The sequence below is a fragment of the Sinohyriopsis cumingii genome, chromosome 15, assembly GCF_028554795.1.
Source record: "Sinohyriopsis cumingii isolate HCF-2022 chromosome 15, ASM2855479v2, whole genome shotgun sequence".
NCBI lineage: Eukaryota > Metazoa > Mollusca > Bivalvia > Unionida > Unionidae > Sinohyriopsis > Sinohyriopsis cumingii.
Window position 1 is genome coordinate 131,954,086 of NC_142975.1, and position 22,034 is coordinate 131,976,119.

Sequence of the window (22,034 nt, forward strand, 5' to 3'; positions counted from 1 at the left end):
CACCCACCCATCCCACCCACGATTTTAAAAATGATAAGCACCAAGCTGCCAATGTAAACATGCAGACAGACTGCTCTCTTTCCATTTCTTTTTTCTAGAATTGTCTTGTTTTAGTAAAAACTGATGTCTTCATCCAATATTTGCAATGTCTAGTTATAATACTTCTTAAACAAATTGAACAAATTAATAGAACTCTTGTGTAGATGTGTTCAAAGAGTTGTAACTTCAACATTTACGGAGTTACTGAGATTATCAAAGATGATGAACAACATCACATCTGTTGCTTGAAAACATAGACTGGCTTCAGCAAATATGGTGGCCATGCAGTTAATGAAGCTTCCATTTAATTTGAAATGCCCACAAATTGACAGTGTTTGGACCCCCCTGGTGACAGTCAGGTTGGAATTTATAAATCAGTGAATGAAATGACTAAGTTTTGTTCATTTCATATATCCTTGATGACTTCTGTTTTTTAAAATCAGTAGGCTTGTACAAACAATCAGGATGGTATGAGAATGCTATAGTGCATTCATTTTTGGACATATGTACACAAAGGCTAGTGTGATGTCTAATGGTATACAAACACTTATATTATTTTGTTGTTGTTTTATATATTCTCCCAGGTACTTGAACAAGAATTTGAAAGTAAGATTAATATAATTTTTTTTTTTACAGAGGTTGTGAAACAGAAAGGCTTAGAGCATATCACAGTTGATGATTTAGTTTCAGAAATTACACCTAAAGGAAGAGGTTTGTACTTAATGTATTTGCATTTTTATGCCCTTAAGTTGGTAGATGGCTGTCATCCAGATTTGTTTTATTTATGAAATTGAATGTGTGTAATTGATATGTACAGTAAAATAGTTTGCTCATACTAATAAAGACTGCTGCAGTTGATCAATGGTTATCATGCAGGACTGAGAGAAAAGGTGTGGATTCAGAACCTTCCATTAATTGTACGAGTGGAAAAACAAACTTAGTCCCATATAATCCATCTTTATTGAGATATTGCTTTACATGAAGAATATTGGGACCTTTCCTGGCAGATATGTGGCAGAGTACTTTTTAAAGTACTACAGTATGAGTACAAGTATTTTTGTTTTGCTTTGTTAGAGTATGAGTACAACTCAATGTACTTTTGGCATTGTACCCAGGGAAAAAACCCTCGAATTCCCACCCCTCTTGCCTGTCTCTAGTCTGGTAAGGTTAGAGTCATACTTAATCATGCATGCCAACCATTATGCTTTTGGCGTAATCATTACCCTTTTTGTCACCAAATTATGCATTATGCTAGGTTGTGTATTAAATATACCTTTTTGGTACATTGAAAAAATAAAATAAAAATAAAGCAATAAAAAGTTGTTTTTGTCATTATATTATCATCTCTTTAATTCCACTCATGTAAATTTGTGAATATTCTTAAAAAGGTGACTGCTGCATGAGAATAGCGTAAAAGTATTTTCCTTATTTGCTATTTATAGCTGCTGTGTATGACCCATTTCCAAGAAAACATGGGCTTCTTCAAATGGAACTTTGCCTCACAGATTCATTTTATTGATAAGATAGGGAAGTTGTGAACTTGTAAAGAAAATGGCCATGGTACTAATTCAGATCCCATAGTAAACCTATGCAAACACCATGATATTAAAAATTAAATAACTTCAACTTTTTGGGTGCTCTTGATCAAAACCTATATTTATCAGTATAGATGCATCTTGTATGATGGGATCCTGGGTGGCCGAGTGGTCTAAACCGCTCACCGTTACGGATTGCTGCCATCTCACCTCTGTCTGCGTGGTTCGAGTCTCGTGCTTGGCCAGTGTGGATATGTGAGAAAGCTTGCCATAGCTTCTCAGGTCAGTAGATCTTTCCAGGGTTTTCCCTGGTTCTTCCTGCACCATTTAATACTGGCCACCATGTATAGCCTAACTTGTGCTGAAAAATGGCATTAAATGCTATAACAGCAACAACAACATCATCCTGTATCACAGCTTCTATGTAAAGAAAACCATATGAGCCACAGCATTTTCTGGATCTGTTTGTGTTTGAAACATGTCCTTTCAATTCTGCACCAAATTCAGGTGCTAATTTCAGTAACGAATGTTCCAAACTTAAGTCTTTTAAAGGACTGAAATTACATCAATAAAAAAATGTTTCTATTTTTTTAGTTACAACTAGGATAAGCTCTCAAATGTTTCTTTTTACAAGAATATATATTTCATTATCAACTGATCATGGCCAGCCAAACCCATTTATACACTGTTTTATCTTCACCCATTTCCAGACTGGTTCCCATTTTTCCATACAATTAGTACCGTGGGTCCTATATGGTGTGAGTTGTGTATGTTATATGACGGAAAATGTTATAGCAGATGGATCTTTTCAAACTTCCAAACATGTCAGATCAGCAAAAATGCCAAATCAACATCTCTTAAGAAACTTTAAAAGAAGAATACGAGAGTAATGTAATACAGCAGTTTGAGCACCTGATCTCATTGCAGATTTCCAGTTCACAATCATTCAACGAAATTTACACGTGTAGAATAGGTAATGAGTGATGTATATAAATAATTTTTCAGTATATTTTGTTTTTTTATTTTGATTCTAATCCTTATGGATTTTGCCATTTGTGACAAGAATTTTGACCAGCTGCAGAACCAGGTTAGTAGTAAAGTCTTATTCATATGTGGTGTAATTCCAGCATGTAATATAAAGATTACACTTTTTAGGCCCAAATTGTGCTATTTTATTTTGCCACTTATAATAGCAATGATTACCCTTTTACCACTGGGGGAGGGGTTGGCATGTATGCTTAAGGAAGGGAGAGAGTTACTTCCTCTTCTTCACATATTAAATTGGAGTTTTCCCTCTCTGGGTCCATCACATCTCTGGGAGGGACTAATATAGTCTCTTTGGAGACTTTGGGTTAATTCCCCCCTCCAGGAGGTTATAAACAGGTGGAGAGTAAGTTGCACTTTCCTTTGAGGGAGGAGCAGCGCTCTCTCTTTTCCACTAGGACAAAGAGTAACTCGCTCCATCTCCACAGGAGAAGCAGCACCCTCTTTCATCCAGAGGGGCAGAGAGTGATTTGTAACCCCGACTTACACACTACCACCTACCCCTTGTTAGGGGGATAGCTTTATAGCGGAACAGCAGTGAAGGGATCAAGCCATCTGGTAAGGGGATATCTCAGATCTAAGTCTATCAAATCTGGGCAAGGGTTTCCTACAAATCTGAGTCACCTGATCAGGCCCCAGGCTCCTGGTGCTGGCACTGGTCATCAGTCATTGACTGGTCATCAATTGCTCCTCACCACTCATTGGAGCCTCTTCAGTACATGGATGAGGATGGATAAAGATACCCTTCTCGCTAGACTGGTGTTTCCATGCATGTCTCCAAAGACCACTCCTATCAGTTTGTAGATGTATCAGATTAAGGGTGTATTGCCTATCTGGAGCTGAAAAGACTGATTCTTCAAGGTTCATGTTCTGAGTAGAATCTATCTATCACATCAACAATTTGGAAAAGAGGGCATTGTTCTAAGCCCTTCAAGCAAGGGTATTTCAGTGACAGTCTTCAAAAAGGGACAAATCTGTGGTAGCATTCCTCAGAAAACAATGAAGCACATTTGCCCATTTTCTCATCATGATGGTTTTTAAACAACTTTTTGGAAAAGATTACCCTCCAAGCTAGCTACATTTTATTGGACAGTCTGTCAAGGAAAGAGAAAATCGTCCTCATGGAATGGTCTGTATACCAGTCCATAGCAGCTTCCCTGGTTCAACTTTATAAGACACCATTTATAAGACACCATTGGTTGACTTGTTTGAAGGTTGTTGCTCCCATTGTTTGTTTCCCCAGTCACCATCCAGTGGACACTTTCATTCTGAAGTGAGATTCATCTGTTTGCTCATGCCTTCCCATCCTTCAGGATCTTCCCTCTGGTACTTCACAAGTAACTTCCCTGCTAAGTTCATTTTGCAAGCCTCTCTGTGACCCCAAAAATCGTGGTTCAGTGATCTTTTCATCGTGCTGGTGGACCATCCCAGGACATTGCCCCAGAGGAGGGATCACCAGTTATGACACAGGTTCTCTTTCCCTGACAAAAGCCCCAAAATTCTTCACCCATTTTGTCTTTCGATGCATGTCATCAAATCGCCAAGTTCACTATTCAGTGCAGTTGACAGTCAACATATAAGGTCTATAAGGCCAAGTGTAGAATCTTTGGGGATTGATGCAGTAGGAAATATGTAAATCCTAGATGTCCTAATACAGTGTGACCCCGCTATAACATGGTAGTTGGGAGCCATAAAACCCGACCACGTTATATACCGAACCGTGTTATATGCAACCAAGTCAGTTAGTTGAAGAAAATGTACCCCCCCCCCCCAACAACAAAAAAATTGTGTGTGGGACGGGTGTGGGTAATAAATGCCGGCGGTAAAATACGTGCTTCGTCTGCACAGTTACCATCTTGAATTGATGCATATTAAATGAGAAATACACCTGTAGTGAAAACAGAGAAGACATAATATAAACGTTTACTTTATTTAGAGAACCATAAATTGGTACATATACGTGAATCCTGTTTATATATAAATGTCTAATGTATAGCATGAATTGAGTATCAACACCGTGTACTCACCTGCAAACCTCATCATATACATTGAATCCACAATACAAGTGATTCCATCGAAAATATGCACACACAGCTTTAAAATATTCATTAATTTTGTAATAGGTCATATTGGTCTGAATTCAGTGGAAAAACATAGCACAATCACGTAACGAATGACGAAGCACATTTACTTTAAAGTACCTTCCAAGTCGGTAAAAGTTAGTTTGCATTTTAAGCCACTGTTGGCATAAACTTTTTCCCTACAAAAAGAAACTTTCACAGCACAGTTAACTTGTTCCAGTCACGTTGGAAAATGCAAAAATCCATCAGATTCCATCACTTTTATTTAAGTTTGGGACTGACTTCCTTTGAAGAAAAGTTCTTTGCTGTTATTGAAACATTGTAGTCGGTTTTCTTTGATGAAGGGTGCATGCGCTATTGAAGTCACTGCTCAAGGACAGCTTTGGAGAACCAAACGAATGCCCATTTCTTATTGTGGTGGCAACATCAAATAATTGTATTGCATGATTGAGACTGGTATTTTTTCCATTTGCTGAGTATATTTTCATAACAGTCAGTGCTTCAAAGGTAATATGTTTCTTTTGAAATTTCAGCAAACTATTTTATCAGGGTACATTTCTAAAAAGGAATTGGCCATCGTTTAGACTGTTCTAGTTACTGTCCCTCCATGCCTACTGAATAAACCAATAAGTAAGAATTATTTTTTTTTTTTTTTTTTTTTTTTTTTTTTTTTTTTTTTTTTACATTTGTGGTAGTAGCGTGATGCTGCCTTCCATGCATGCATCTGAAAATTAACAAATGGTCAACGGACGGTAGAGATGTAGGTGTTCTGATGACAGGGATTATTACCGAAAACATGGGCGTTCTGAAGTGTTTAATTCTGAGTGAAATGAAGAGGAATTTTAATTACCATCCACATACAAATGTCAGTCTTTGTAAATATATTAATTACTAGCGAGTGCCCGAAAATCCGATGAAAGATAGATTACGAGACAATGCCTCGTCTGTTTGATCTCCGTTACCAGAAATGTCAACAACAAAAAAGTGGATATTTCACAACATAAAGAACTCATGCTAGATGTCAGGATAAGCAGATTATGATATAACAATGCACTGTTTAGATGGTTTGTCAGTATGGACAAAGAATTTGTTTATGTAACAATAGATAAATTTCAGTGTATGTTATATCCAGTTTGCAGCTTCCTTTCGTGGGGCCTCTGAATTTCTGCACTCCAAACCAATGGTTGTATATAAAAGTTTACACAGCCAACAATGTCGCCAACAAATAAAAAAGCCACAATGTATGTTTTGCATCCAATAAGGAAAAACAATCCAAGTTTGCGACACTGGTGAAGACCTACACAATTCCAGAAAAAACTTTTTATGCATTTTTTCTTCTTACTTTTAAGAAGAAAAAAATACTTTTTCGTGTACGAGAAAAATACTTCTTCGTGTATGAGAAAAATGCATATAAAATTTCAGGAGCCAAGCCATGATCATCTTGTATTATTCATACGCAATCTCTTCCCCAAAATGATAAGCAACTTTTTAAGTTTTTTTCGTACTTTTTAAGAATTTTTTTTTGTGCACAAGAAAATTACATGTATATGAAATTTCGAGAGCCACGCCACAACCGCATTATATCCGAATTCACGCTATAACGGAGCACGCTATAGTGGGGTCACACTGTATGTCCACGGTGGCTGGATTTTTTTCTTTTCCATTTTGAAGAGAAGCATTGCTCAATTTCTACTGTCAAGAGCTATAGGGGCAGCCCTATCCAACACTCAATTTTTTCAATAGACTCAGCTATGGGGGCAAACTCTTCTTTGGTAGACCTGCTCGTGTATTTTGAGCAGTGGTCTCTATCTATAACCCCCTATGAACTATTGGGTGAAGCTTCCTTTAAGAACCTTACTTCAGAGCCCGTTTTCTTGCTGTTATTAACATCTTCATGATAAAAGAGTGAGTCTCATGACTTGTCCATAGAATTAGGCTGCATGAGGTTCATTGAAATTCTGATTCAGCTTCTCCCCTTTGCCAACCAGGTTTTTAACAAACAAACATCAGCTTCCATTGCGTCCACCACTTCTGTGCTAGGAATGATCTAGTTAGACTTTTATGGCCTGTTAGAGCATTATGATTTTATTTGGCAGCTTCTGAAGGGAGAAGGAGGGTAGGAACTGTCTTTCTCTGCTCTAAGGGTTCAGCTGGCAAGGTTTCTCACATAACCACATTGGCTGAATCTTAGACTCAAACCACTGCAGACAGAGGTGAGATGCCAGTCATCCGTAACAAAGAGCACTTTAGACCACTGTAAGTTGTAAAAAAGCCTATAACTTATTTTACTTTTTAATTCATTCACTGCACATTCAGAAACTGGTACTGTCTAGTTAAGCAAAATTCCTTTCCCATGTTTTATTAACTGCTGAAGATAATATACTTTTGACTAATACATGCTGATTTTTGAGCACATGGTAGTAGCCATTTTGTAGCTTCTCGTGGGTCGGTGGTTCTTTCCGGGGTTTTCTCTGGTTCTTCCTCCACCATTAATACTGGCCGCCATGTATAGCCTATCATGTGCTGCAAAATGGCGTTGAACCCCACAACAACAACAACAACAAGAGTAGCCATTTTGGTTAGCTGTGTGCTTAGATCATGTACAATTTCCACAAGTACAATGTCCAAAATAATGTCAGCAAGAATACATGAAAGTAATACACAGATATACCAACAGGCTCTCCAATGTGCATGTTGCAAATGCAAGCAACTTCACCTTACACCTGTCACTCTTACAGAAGTATATACAGGTAATATCTGTTGAGCAATCTGATAGGAGATTCCCATGAAGATGATGCCTTTTCCATGCCTAATGGAAGAGCCATGAGTGTGTGTTTTCCATCAAAATCCAGAGATGTTGAACATACATTCATGGCTCGTATTTAAAAAAAAGAGCCCTCAGGAAGAAACAATTCTCAAAGCTAGTTGTGGACAGAATAGCCAGAGCAAAACATTCCACTACTTTTAAAGCCTATGAGGGGAAATGGAGAATTTTCCCATGGTTCTGTGAGCAGAAATACTTCTCTCCCATACAATCCTCAGTACCATGAATAGCTAACTTCTCATGGATCTTTGAAGAGAAGTTTATTCCCACCATGGGGTCCCGAGTGGCCGAGTGGTCTAAAGTGCTCACCGTTCCGGAACAGTGCCATCTCACCTCTGTCTGTGTTGGTTCGAGTCTCAGGCTCGGCTAATGTGGATACGTGAAAAAGCCTGCCAGTAGCTTCTCGTGAGTTGTTGGTTTTCCAGGGTTCTTCCTCCGCCTATTATACTGGCCGCCATGCATAGCCTATCTTTTGCTGAAAATGTCGTTAAACCCTACAACAACAACAACATATTCCCACCACAATCATATGGCCAGATTTTAACATCATCATGGCAAGGAGAATATTGGTCTCAAACAAAATCATCTTTGTAATTGCAAATTTCATCTCATCTTGAACAAAGAACATGTCACTTTCTCTGAAATAGCCATCTTCCATGAGTTGAGACATCTCTGAATAAGACACCATTTGAACCACTGCCTGAAGCCTCTATGACTCACTTGTATAAGACTGTCTCCCAGTCACTTTTAGCTACAGCAAGAAGAATCAATGAGATACATACTTTTTGGTCAACCTAAACTATCTGCAGTTCCACCACATTGGTGTGGTTTACTCATGATGGCCTCTGCTTTCATTGACAGTCGATCTTTTGTCTTGCTAGTCCTGTGACCTTTGGACCCTTCATGCCATTGGCATCTGCAGAATCCTGTAATTGCTCTGCAGTGGTACCTGAGGCAAACTAAGCCAGTTGTATGAAATATCTTTCTTGTTCTTACCACTTCAGGAAGAATGGGTGATATTTCTACTCAGATATGATGGGTTATTTATTCATCATATCTGGAACTAACCCATTACCAGATGAATTTCTTATGTATGTCATCTCAAGAGGTTAGCATGGTCACCATTAGCATTGTATTTGAGTCTAAACTGGCATCATCCAAGAGATAAGATGAAGAATTTTACCTCAGAGACTATGCATTCCAAAGGGTTAAATTTGGCTTGGTGGAACCTATATCACAACAGCAGACTACCTTTCCAAGTCATTTAATGGCTTCGTATTGATGCTAACTCATGCCTATATCTCACATGAAACTTGAGACTTCTTGACATGTTAGGAGATGGAACCAGAGTCAGCTCTGGGGTAAGGGGAAGTATCTCTCTCTGCATATTGTTTATTCTCCTAACATTGTATGATTAATTAATAAATGTGTACTGTTTGAAACAGCATTTTTAACATATTATTTTGCTATGTCATGCCAACAAAATGGGAGCCAAGTGCCCTTCCCAAGGAGACACCAAGGCAGCTGGTATGGGTTGGCCTGGTAGGTATCAAATCCATGGACCTTGGAATAAGAGTCTGACACCCTACCAATTATTTACATCAGATCATGATTGGTTAATATATTTGGAAAAGAAACCATGTTTGAAGTAAAATATTTATTTCTGATATAACTTAACTAATCATAATATCGGTAACAACTACATTTACTCATGAATATTAGTATATGGGCAAATTTCATGTAAAAGTAACTCCAGTATATTGAAACTGAGTATGACCTAATTTTCATGCTTGAGCAACTTGTATTTTCAACTATTTGTTTATTACACCCTCAATACCATGAATCATATTTTGAAGTTTGAAGTAAAATATTTATTTCTGATATAACTCAACTAATCATAATATCGGTAACAACTACATTTACTCATGAATATTAGTATATGGGCAAATTTCATGTAAAAGTAACTCCAGTATATTGAAACTGAGTATGACCTAATTTTCATGCTTGAGCAACTTGTATTTTCAACTATTTGTTTATTACACCCTCAATACCATGAATCCTATTTTACCAACACTAATGAAAATTGGTATGTGATGCATTTCAAGGTAGTAACTGAACCATAACTAAATGAGGTCACTTTGACCCTGTTTTAATTACATTCATAAAAATTGGCATGTTTGTGTATCAGTGAGAGCAACTCATTCATACATGAACTAGGTAATAATGACCAAATTTGTATGCTTGAATGACCTCTGTTATTTTCAACTGTTTGTTCCTTTGTGTATATCTTAGATATTTTGGACCATGATTCTCCAATACCTATGAAATATGGCATAGATGCATCTCAAGGAGGATAACTCAGCCTTGCCCAAAATTGTTAGTGTGAATAGTGTTTTCAGATATATGTTAGTTCCACTCTGAATATACTGGATCCTGTTTCACCTACACTCATGAAAATTTTATGTGGATGCATTTCAAGGAAGGTAATTTACCCATTGTCAACATAAAGTCACTGTGACCTAATATTTTAGGCTTTCATGACTTTTGTATATTTAACAGTTAGTTACATCCTCAATGTCTTTGACCCAATTTTTCCAGCACATGAAAACTGAAATGTAGCTGCATCTAAACTAGATTATATTAACCATACAAAAATGTGAATGCATCTGAAAAGGAAAACCTCAGCCATACCAGAACTTAGAGAAGCAGTTAACTATGACCTAATTTGTTACTAAAGTGACTTTTAGTTGTTATGTCTTTGTATCTGTCTGCATATTGTCAGATACTCAAAATATGATCATCTTCACAAGGATATCATATTTAAAACCAGTTTGTCTCTTGTTTACAACACTTTAAGAAAACCAGCTTGTGCATTGAACATGATGAGCAATGCTTGATGAATGTTTTTGGAATTTTGTAGTTAAAACCATGCTAGCATGGTTGTACTAAACTCATTTAATACAGACAATACAATTTATTTGGCATGTTTGTATGCATTTGCAGATGACATAATTATACTGTTAAACCAATTTTTTTCCATTCTTTAAATGTTTGAACTGTTTGATTTCATTCATTGGGGAATATTTGTTCTACAAATACAAATTTTTCTTTCAGCTCTAGTTCCTGACAATGTGAAGAAAGAACTGCTTCAGAGAATCAGAACATTTCTAGCACAGCAATCCAACTAGTGTTCCCTGTTATGTGGATGATTTTTCTTGATGCAACACAAATGTAATTGAGATTACAGCAATTTGTTTTTATTTTGACAGTATTAATTTCAAGAAAATGGATTTGGACCAGAATACTTTGACTTTCTTTTTGTGGTTATCAATTTTGATGGTTTTTGGCAAAAATACTTTATTAGTACATACATTCATTCATGGACAGGGGAGGAGTTTCCTGTAGTTTTCTAAGATGAATTATTTGTGTTGGGTCATAAATTCTGTGGTGTTTATTAACAATGAAATCCACAGTAGTTGCTTCTCAGTGAGTAGTAGTGAACTGGACGGGGTAACAGTCTTTGTATCAGAATATAATCATTTTATTGAATATATATCCTGATTTGTGTCTCATCAGTATCTTGTATTTCCATTTAGTCACATGTTTATAATCAGATGTATGACCATTCCTTACATTTGTTTCAAATCATAGATCATATAGTTGTGATGACTGTATTCAGGCTTGGATAACTGAGTTTATTTTTTTATTAATTTGTTTTGATTTGTGACCAGAAGGGTTCTGGTTCAGTTCATTTCATTGAGTGGGCTAATATGATTATATGCTCATGGCCAGGGCACTTTATTCCAATTGCGTTGGCACTGAACATATATTAAACAAACCAATTACTTTCTCAAAAAATCAGATTTTTTTTCGTTGATAAATTCTTCGATTTTGATAGTGGATGTTACTGTTTCCATAATAGGAACTTTTTTGACAATGAATTATTAATTAACAAGCTGATCTGCTGGACTTGCTGCCTCAGAAATACACAACACCTTACTGATAGGCATTTCCAGTAAAGTCAGAGGGTGAAGTTTTATTTAACCCCAAATATTTCTGGCAGGATGATAATAAAAGTTGCAAGTTGTTGCTTGTAAATTCAGGACTAGTTTTCACAGATTTTGTTTTAAAGGAATGATGTGCTAATACCCAACACAACATAATTGAAAACCATGTGGTGTGAGGTAATGTCTATGGTAGGGACCCTGAGGCAATTCTTCAGCTATAAGGTTTTGATGAATGCAGGAGAAAAGCTTTCATGCATCATTTTTTTCTTCTATTTTGTGGCTACAGACATGCCTGGCAAATACATATTTTACACATAGAAGTGGACTAAAAAAAAGTGGACTAAAAAGGAATAACAGATATTTTAATGCATTTAGGTTATTCAGAACAATTTAATTTCAAACATTTTGTCCAAAGTTTTAAGCTTAGATTGCTCCTGCCATAAACACAGTCATAGCATGTTCTGTCAATATAATCTATGTTATTGGTATGGGTTAGGATGTTTTTCGCGTGCTTGAAATAATAATACTTAATCACCTTGACAATTCTGACTTGAACAGAGCCATATAATTGAGCAAACCTTGAATTAGTCTTGGTGTATAAGGAGTTTGATACATTCAGAAAGGCATCATTAACATCTTGATGATTAAGACTAGGTTTTGAAAAGTAAGTTTGTATTTGTGGTGTTCACAAAGTGCTTACAGGGTTCTTACTGTCTTTGAAGGTCTTGGACAGTTTGGGAAAAATGAGGTAGCATTTTCAAGGCCTTGAAAGTTTGGGAAAATCGAGTAGATTACCCTGAGGTCATTAAAAGTCTTTGAAAATTGAGATAAACACAAACATTTTCATTTCTTTCCACAATAACAAATAAAATTGTCCAAGGTTGTTAGATTCAGATGTAGTCGAGTTTTCCTGGTTTCTTTCTTTTGATTAATTATAGCTTGAATTTCATCATTAAACATTATTATAGTATTTTGCATTTGTTCTTTTCTCATATAACATAACTTGTATACAAAATGTTAGTGAAAATAGGTCTTGGAAATCTATGTTTGTGGTCTTTGAAAGTTTGGGAAAAGTCTTTGACTTTATTATTCAGAATTCTGTATGAACCCTGGCTTAGTCAATTCCAGTCCAAGGAACATGATACCCAATTTGATAAATCTTTTTCTAGAACTTTGTGTATATCAGCAATAGAAAAATTCATTGCTAGACTGCTTTTCATGGCAGTGGTTTAAACTAAGCAATAAAATTAGCTCTCTATAAAAAAAGACAAATGAAAAATAGCACTTATTTTCACGTCATTTTCAAGAATTCTAGTGCTAAGTTTCGAATAATTCAGTAACTAAATTGGAATTTTTTCCCTGCAGTTTTCAGTCAGGCAACATGGTGTGTTTGCTGGGCAACCAGATTTTTTTTTATGATTGTCCAGAGGGTCGACTGCTATTTGAGAATTGTTATACCACTGTATGTTTAATCTATTGATGATGTACATATCTATTCTGTAAGACACTCTCTATGCTCAGCAGTAATGGGCTAAAGCAAATAGAAATGGTGCTATATGCAAGAAACACTGGCAGTTTGTATTTGAAACATTTTACCTCCAGATTTTTGGAACTTTTGTACTTGAAGCAAATATGTAATAAAGATAATTTATTATAAACAATATAAAATAAGAAATGGCTCACTAAGACCTATGATATGTACCATCTAAATGTTTTGATTGCAGGTATTAAATTGAGGTTAGACATATGGGTCACCAAGACCTATCATATGGATTCTCTAAATGACCTATCATATGGATTCTCTAAATGTTTCGATTTCGGGTATAAAGTTGAGATTAGACATATGGGTCACTAAGACCTATCATATGGACCCTAAATGTTTCAGTTTCCGGTGTAAAGCTGAGGTTAGACATATGGGTCACTAAGACCTATCATGTGGACTCTCTAAATGTTTCGATTTCAGGTGTAAAGTTGAGTTTAGACATATGGGTTCTATACATTTGTATTCGGAGATCAATCATATTGCTACAAAAGGACAGGTCTCTTTATTATATTCTAGGTCACTGTTGTCTATTTTGCTAGCAGGTTCACTGGCCTTCCAGTGTAAAATCACTTTGTTTCTGCTGTACTCATTTATATATGATTTATATTCTTCATCTGTCCTCTTAAACTATTGTTTTGTATCACATTTTATCATTTCACAATAAATTTAATTTTTTGTAATAACAGGTTTTTATCTTCTATTAACCAGATTATGTTTCATTAATTCCCTTTGTTTTAATCAAAAGCAAGATAAATATTAGTAATGTAGTCTAGCAGTTATATGTCCCTAACATGTTAATGCATTGGGCACATTACAATCTGAGTGCTAGAATGAAATGGAAATTGAACTGATAAACTGAATGAAAAAGAATTTCATTCCAGCATCCTTATTGTATGATTTTTCCTTTAGTCATTCCCCACTCACAAGATTTCTCCATTTTCCATTTTCTACTTAGACAGTGTATCCCAATGCCTTAGAAACATTTTGTATACACTTTCTACTGAGTTATGTTTTTAATTATAGCTGGGTGCCTTGCCAAATTTTGTACTGTGGTATAGTGGTCATGGTATATAATAATTACCACAATTATATTTAGGACCAGCAATTCAATGTTCTGGGAATGGGACCTGCCTTTATTTTGTTTAATTTCTGTCTAGCTAGAAAAATTATCCTGCTCATGTTTGTAGCAAAATAACATGATATTGTTCAGAAATAATACTAATTATCTTGAGACAAAAGAAAAATAGAAAGTGTTGATACTGAAGCTTTCAGTTTTAGAGCTTACACTTATGATATAATAGACATGGAAAATTTTAATCCGATGCCAACACCCAGGCACAGTATTTATCAGAGAGGTGCCAATAAACATAACAAACACTTACTTGACAATGACAAAACATTTAGTGGACTGGAGAAATTATGTAAACTTAATACAAAAAACAAGTGGACATATGAAAATAGTAAGATGATTCATATTCTTACAAAGGATGTGTCACACTGATAGAAACATTCTTTATACACACACTTTCTATTGAACTATGGTTTTATCAACTTACATTATGTGTCACACTGATAGAAACATTTTGTATACGCACTTTCTATTGAACTATGGTTTCATCAACTTACATTATGTGTCACACTGATATAAACATTTTGTATACACACTTTCTATTGAACTATGGTTTTAGCAACTTACATTATGTGTCACACTGATAGAAACATTTTGTATACACACTTTCTATTGAACTATGGTTTTAGCAACTTACATTATGTGTCACACTGATAGAAACATTCTGTATACACACACTTTCTACTGAACTATGGTTTCATCAACTTACATTATGTCACACTGACATAGAAACATTCTGTATACAAACTTTCTATTGAACTATGGTTTCATCAACTTACATTATGTCACACTGACATAGAAACATTCTGTATACACACTTTCTATTGAACTATGGTTTCATCAACTTACATTATGTCACACTGACATAGAAACATTCTGTATACACACACTTTCTATTGAACTATGGTTTCATCAACTTATGTGTCACACTGACAGAAACATTGTGTATACACACTTTCTACTGAACTATGGTTTCATCAACTTATATTATGTGTCACACTGATAGAAACATTGTATATACACACTTTCTATTGAACTATGGTTTCAGCAACTTACATTATGTGTCACAATGATAGAAACATTCTGTATACACACTTCCTATTGAACTATGGTTTCAGCAACATACATTATGTGTCACAATGATAGAAACATTCTGGATACACACTTTCTATTGAACTATGGTTTCAGCAACATACATTATGTGTCACACTGATAGAAACATTCTGTATACACACACTTTCTATTGAGCTATGGTTTCATCAACTTACATTACATTACGTGTCACAATGATAGAAACATTCTGGATACACACTTTCTATTGAACTATGGTTTCATCAACTTACATTATGTGTCACACTGATAGAAACATTCTGTATACACACTTTCTATTGAGCTATGGTTTCATCAACTTACATTATGTGTCACAATGATAGAAACATTCTGGACACACACTTTCTATTGAACTATGGTTTCATCAACTTACATTATGTGTCACACTGATAGAAACAGTCTGTATACAAACTTTCTATTGAACTATGGTTTCATCAACTTATATTATGTGTCACACTGATAGAAATATTGTGTATACGCACTTTCTATTGAACTATGGTTTCAGCAACTTACATTATGTGTCACAATGATAGAAACATTCTGTATACACACTTTATATTGAACTATGGTTTCAGCAACATACATTATGTGTCACAATGATAGAAACATTCTGGATACACACTTTGTATTGAACTATGGTTTTAGCAACATTATGTGTCACAGTGATAGAAACATTCTGGATACACACTTTCTATTGAACTATGGTTTCATCAACTTACATTATGTGTCACACTGATAGAAACAGTCTGTATACACACACTTTCTATTGAACTATGGTTTCATTAACTTACATTATGTGTCACAATGATAGAAACATTCTGCATACACACTTTCTATTGAACTATGGTTTCAGCAATATACATTATGTGTCACAATGATAGAAGCATTGTGTATACACACTTTCTATTGAACTATGGTTTCAGCAACTTACAGTATGTCACACTAACATAGAATCATTCTGTATACACACACTTTCTGCTGAGCTATGGTTTCATCAACTTATATTATGTGTCACACTGACAGAAACTTTCTGTATACACACTTTCTACTGAACTATGGTTTCATCAACTTATATTATGTGTCACACTGACAGAAACATTCTGTATATACACTTTGTACTGAACTATGGTTTCATCAACTTATATTATGTCACACTAACATAGAATCATTCTGTATACACACACTTTCTGCTGAGCTATGGTTTCATCAACTTATATTATGTGTCAAACTGATATAGAAACATTCTGTATGCACACACTTTCTACTGAGCTATGGTTTTGTCAACTTACATTGTGTCACACTGACATAGAAACATTCTGTATACACACACTTTCTACTGAACTATGTTTCATCAACTTACATTGTGTCACACTGACATAGAAACATTCTGTATACACATACTTTCTACTGAGCTATGGTTTCATCAACTTACATTATGTGTCACAATGATAGAAACATTCTGCATACACACTTTCTATTGAACTATGGTTTCAGCAACATACATTATTTGTCACAATGATAGAAACATTGTGCATACACACTTTCTATTGAACTATGGTTTCAGCAACTTACATTATGTCACACTGACATAGAAAGATTCTGTATACACACACTTTCTATTGAACTATGGTTTCATCAACTTACATTATGTGTCACAATGATAGAAACATTCTGTATACACACTTTCTATTGAACTATGGTTTTAGCAACTTACATTATGTGTCACAATGATGTAAACATAAGACAGAAAACAAGTGGACATATGAAAATAGTAAGATGATTCATAGTCTTACAAAAGATGTGTCACACTGATAGAAACATTCTGTATACACACACTTTCTATTGAACTATGGTTTCAGCAACTTACATTATGTCACACTGACATAGAAACATTCTGTATACACACACTTTCTATTGAACTATGGTTTCAGCAACTTTTATTATGTGTCATGCTGACAGAAACATTCTGTATACACACTTTTTACTGAACTATGGTTTCATCAACTTATATTATGTGTCACACTGACAGAAACTTTCTGTATACACACTTTCTACTGAACTATGATTTCATCAACTTATATTATGTGTCACACTGACAAAACCATTCTGTATACACACACTTTGTACTGAACTATGGTTTCATCAACTTACATTATGCCACACTAACATAGAATCATTCTGTATACACACACTTTCTGCTGAGCTATGGTTTCATCAACTTACATTATGTGTCACAATAACATAGAAACATTCTGTATACACACACTTTCTACTGAGCTATGGTTTTGTCAACTTACATTGTGTCACACTGACATAGAAACATTCTGTATACACACACTTTCTATTGAACTATGGTTTCATCAACTTACAATGTGTCACACTGACATAGAAACATTCTGTATACACACACTTTCTACTGAGCTATGGTTTTGTCAACTTACATTATGTCACACTGACATAGAAACATTCTGTATACACACACTTTCTACTGAACTATGGTTTCATCAACTTACATTGTGTCACTCTGACATAGAAACATTCTGTATACACACACTTTCTACTGAGCTATGGTTTTGTCAACTTACATTGCGTCACACTGACATAGAAACATTCTGTATACACACACTTTCTACTGAACTATGGTTTCATCAACTTACAATGTGTCACACTGACATAGAAACATTCTGTATACACACACTTTCTACTGAGCTATGGTTTCATCAACTTAAATGTGTCACACTGACATAGAAACATTCTGTATACACACACTTTCTACTGAACTATGGTTTCATCAACTTATATTGTGTCACACTGACATAGAAACATTCTGTATACACACTTTCTACTGAACTATGGTTTCATCAACTTACAATGTGTCACACTGACATAGAAACATTCTGTATACACACACTTTATATTGAACTATGGTTTCATCAACTTACATTATGTGTCACACTGACAGAAACATTCTGTATACACACACTTTCTACTGAACTATGGTTTCATCAACTTACATTGTGTCATACTGAATAGAAACATTCTGTATACACACACTTTCTACTGAACTATGGTTTCATCAACTTACAATGTGTCACACTGACATAGAAACATTCTGTATACACACACTTTCTACTGAGCTATGGTTTCATCAACTTAAATGTGTCACACTGACATAGAAACATTCTGTATACACACACTTTCTACTGAACTATGGTTTCATCAACTTATATTGTGTCACACTGACATAGAAACATTCTGTATACACACTTTCTACTGAACTATGGTTTCATCAACTTACAATGTGTCACACTGACATAGAAACATTCTGTATACACACACTTTCTACTGAACTATGGTTTCATCAACTTACATTGTGTTACACTGACATAGAAACTTTCTGTATACACACACTTTCTACTGAACTATGGTTTCATCAACTTACATTATGTGTCACACTGACAGAAACATTCTGTATACACACACTTTCTACTGAGCTATGGTTTCATCAACTTACACTGTGTCACACTGACAGAAACATTCTGTATACACACACTTTCTACTGAACTATGGTTTCATCAACTTACATTGTGTCACACTGACAGAAACATTCTGTATACACACACTTTCTACTGAACTATGGTTTTGTCAACTTACATTGTGTCACACTGACAGAAACATTCTGTATACACACACTTTCTACTGAACTATGGTTTTGTCAACTTACATTGTGTCACACTGACAGAAACATTCTGTGTACACGCACTTTCTACTGAGCTCAAGAGTAAGAGTATTAATATCTCTCAACACTTGAGTAAACCACCAAGAACTTGTGATGTTCTATACACGCACTACACTGTAAATAGGTCAAGCATATTTTATGATGTCCGTCCATCTATTACCAATTTTATTTCTGCACAAATATCTCGACTTCTTCACCATCTGCAGTTTCCAAGATTTATGGCTGGCTTGCACTTGGGTGAAGGAAGAAACCTTTTAATGTCAGGGTCTAATATTGGGATCACTGAGGCTGAAAGAAGAAAAATTGTTTCCGTACAGTAACATTAGTTGTACATCACAGACCTGGACCAAACTTTGTGGATGGCTTGTACTGGAAACAGCCTTTAAATTTTGGTATCAACAGGTCTCGGTCACTGTAGCTGAAATAAAAATGGCTTCTGCCCAATAACATTAGTTCTATATCACAGACAAGGAGCCTCTGTAACTCATTTGGTAGAGAATTGTACTTGTAATCTAGGGGTCACAGGTTTGATACGCACCCAGGCTTGACTGCCTTGGTATGTCCTTGGGAAAGGCACTTGGCTGCCATTTTATCAGTATTATATAGCATATATTGTTAAAAGTGTTGTTAAGACAAACAAAAAACAACCAAGAAAATCAAAGACATGAACCAAAATTTGCATGCACTTGGAGTAATAAAGTAAACCTATACATTTTTTAGACTAAATGTCAAAGGCCATGGACATGATAAGTCTAATAATGAAGTCACGGCTTAATATCATTGATGTGTTACCTGTTGCTAATGAGTAATAGGGATTTCATGACAGACCTAGATGGCATCACAGCCTTACTGTAATGGATAGGAAAAATATGGGAACTTTAAGAGAAAGTGATTTGAGTGACATAGTAACTACAAGTTCGTTTGGAACATATCATTACTAATGATACCCCTGACCCCTAACACAAATTTGCAACACTTTGTCGGATAGGCTACTGAAAAGAAGTGGACTGGAAATTCCAAAATTCACAAAAAAACATGAATTTTTGTTTATGTCTGTCAGACCTCCAAATACAGTTTGATAAATCAGCCCCCCACCACACACACAAACATACGTTTTATACTGATGAACGATTTGTGGGTATGATGTTACCAGTTCATTAAATTGTGCTGCATACAAAAATGTCTGGAATACACCAGCATACAAATTATGAACTTTGAATAAGACCTTCAAATCTGTGTTTGATAGTGATGGATGACTTTTTAGTCTGATGTCACCTATCATTAAAATGTACTGCATGCAAATCATTCAGGAACACTCTGGGTACAGTTTAGACACTTATCAGTATTTGGTAACCCCCATATCTAGTGTGAAAAATTTCAAATGACCAGAGTAAATAGAGTCCTATTTTTCCACATGGATTTACAAGTCATCAAAACATAGGATTTGATCCAAAATATTCTGTACATGTCGCCAAAACTGACGATAGCTCAAGAGATGTGAGAAATACCAGTAAGCATCCTCAATGTACACTAATATGTTGTGGACAGGTTTGTCTGCAAACAATTCTTTGATTTTATGAATAGGTGCTATCAGGCCCACAAATAGTCCATCAGTATCAACACTGATTTGGGGGGCTGATTTACTGGACTACAGAATTTAGTAACAGATGTATTCAAAATAGTCACAGGACAGAAGTTTGTGTTATTCCATATGGATTTACAAGTCATCAAACATAGGATTTGTTCAGGAAGTAACCTTAGGCTAACAAGTAGATCTCATCTTTTTTGGGGGACATTATTTTTAGCATAGACCAACCATACCAGACCCAATTTGGAATGAAGTTTTCACCCTCCGATTATTTCTATTGACCACTTACTAGTAATTAATAAATTTAATTCTACTGACCTTTGTGTGCAGATGGTTAGTAAAATCCCTCCTCTTTTGACCAATGGCATTAAATCCTTCAGAAGGTTCACTTTGTTTTTAGTATTAATCTGTGAGAACAGAGCACCTGTGTATCCATCAAGTACTGACCTTTATTTAAATTGCTGATACAATTGTGGAAAGCAGCATCACCCCAAGGCAAGAGTAATACATGATTTAGTCCCCCCTGTACAGTACTCTTACCTTGCTGCTTTCTACGTGTCACCAAAAGGACCCTTCAACCAAAGATAGCTCAAGAGCCATGAGAAATACACGGAAAGTGTCTAAAATATAAGTGATGTGTTGGAGACAGTGTGTCACATGACCATGTTGCACAGAGCATAAAAGAATTTGAGTATGGCTCAGAAAATTATCTCATTTTATGCAAACACTGCTGAAAATATCAAGAAACTATACGTAGCAAAAATGGGACTACAAATCCATTTCATTTTCCATAGGGACTAGCAATTATTAGAAATACCATATAAAATCTGTCAGTCTGTCATTGCTATTGTAACTATCAATAAAACCTGTTCTCCAGCTGTCAGTTCAAAAACCCTTATTCATTCTCATCCACATACCAAACACTGACATGTCACTTCTGTCTCCATGGGTTCAAGTCTTGAGCTCAGCCAACATGTATATGTGAAAAAGCTTGCCAGTAGCTTTCTGTGGGTCAATGAGTGTTTACTGGTTCTTCCTCCACCAAACATACTGGCCACCATGTACAGCCTATCATGTGCTGAATAATGAATAAAGCCATAACAACCAACCAACATATTGATCTTTCAGCCATGGTAGCTCAATTGCTAGTGTATCAGACTCATTGGCATGTTATAGCCAATAATGTGTTACAAGTGCCATTAAAAGCATCTTGGTATGTTATAGCCAATAATGTGTTACAAGTGCCATTAAAAGCATCTTGGCATGTTATAGCCAATAATGTGTTACAAGTACCATTAAAAGCACCTTGGCATGTTATAGCCAATAATGTGTTACAAGTGCCATTAAAAGCACCTTGGCATGTTATAGCCAGTAATGTGTTACAAGTGCCATTAA

The 22,034-nt window shown here is 35.5% G+C and overlaps 1 protein-coding gene across 1 annotated transcript in view; it reads left to right on the plus strand.

The window, feature by feature from the left end:
• Nucleotides 1-13,756, plus strand: part of LOC149782794 (transcription and mRNA export factor ENY2-like) — a 31,501-nt gene extending 17,745 nt beyond the window's left edge. Inside the window, exons 4-5 of the mRNA XM_089934306.1 lie at nucleotides 676-750; nucleotides 10,638-13,756. Coding sequence (XP_089790432.1) covers nucleotides 676-750; nucleotides 10,638-10,711 — 149 coding nt within the window. The 3' untranslated portion in view covers nucleotides 10,712-13,756. The remainder of the gene's footprint in view (nucleotides 1-675; nucleotides 751-10,637) is intronic.
• The last annotated feature ends 8,278 nt before the right edge of the window (nucleotides 13,757-22,034 follow it).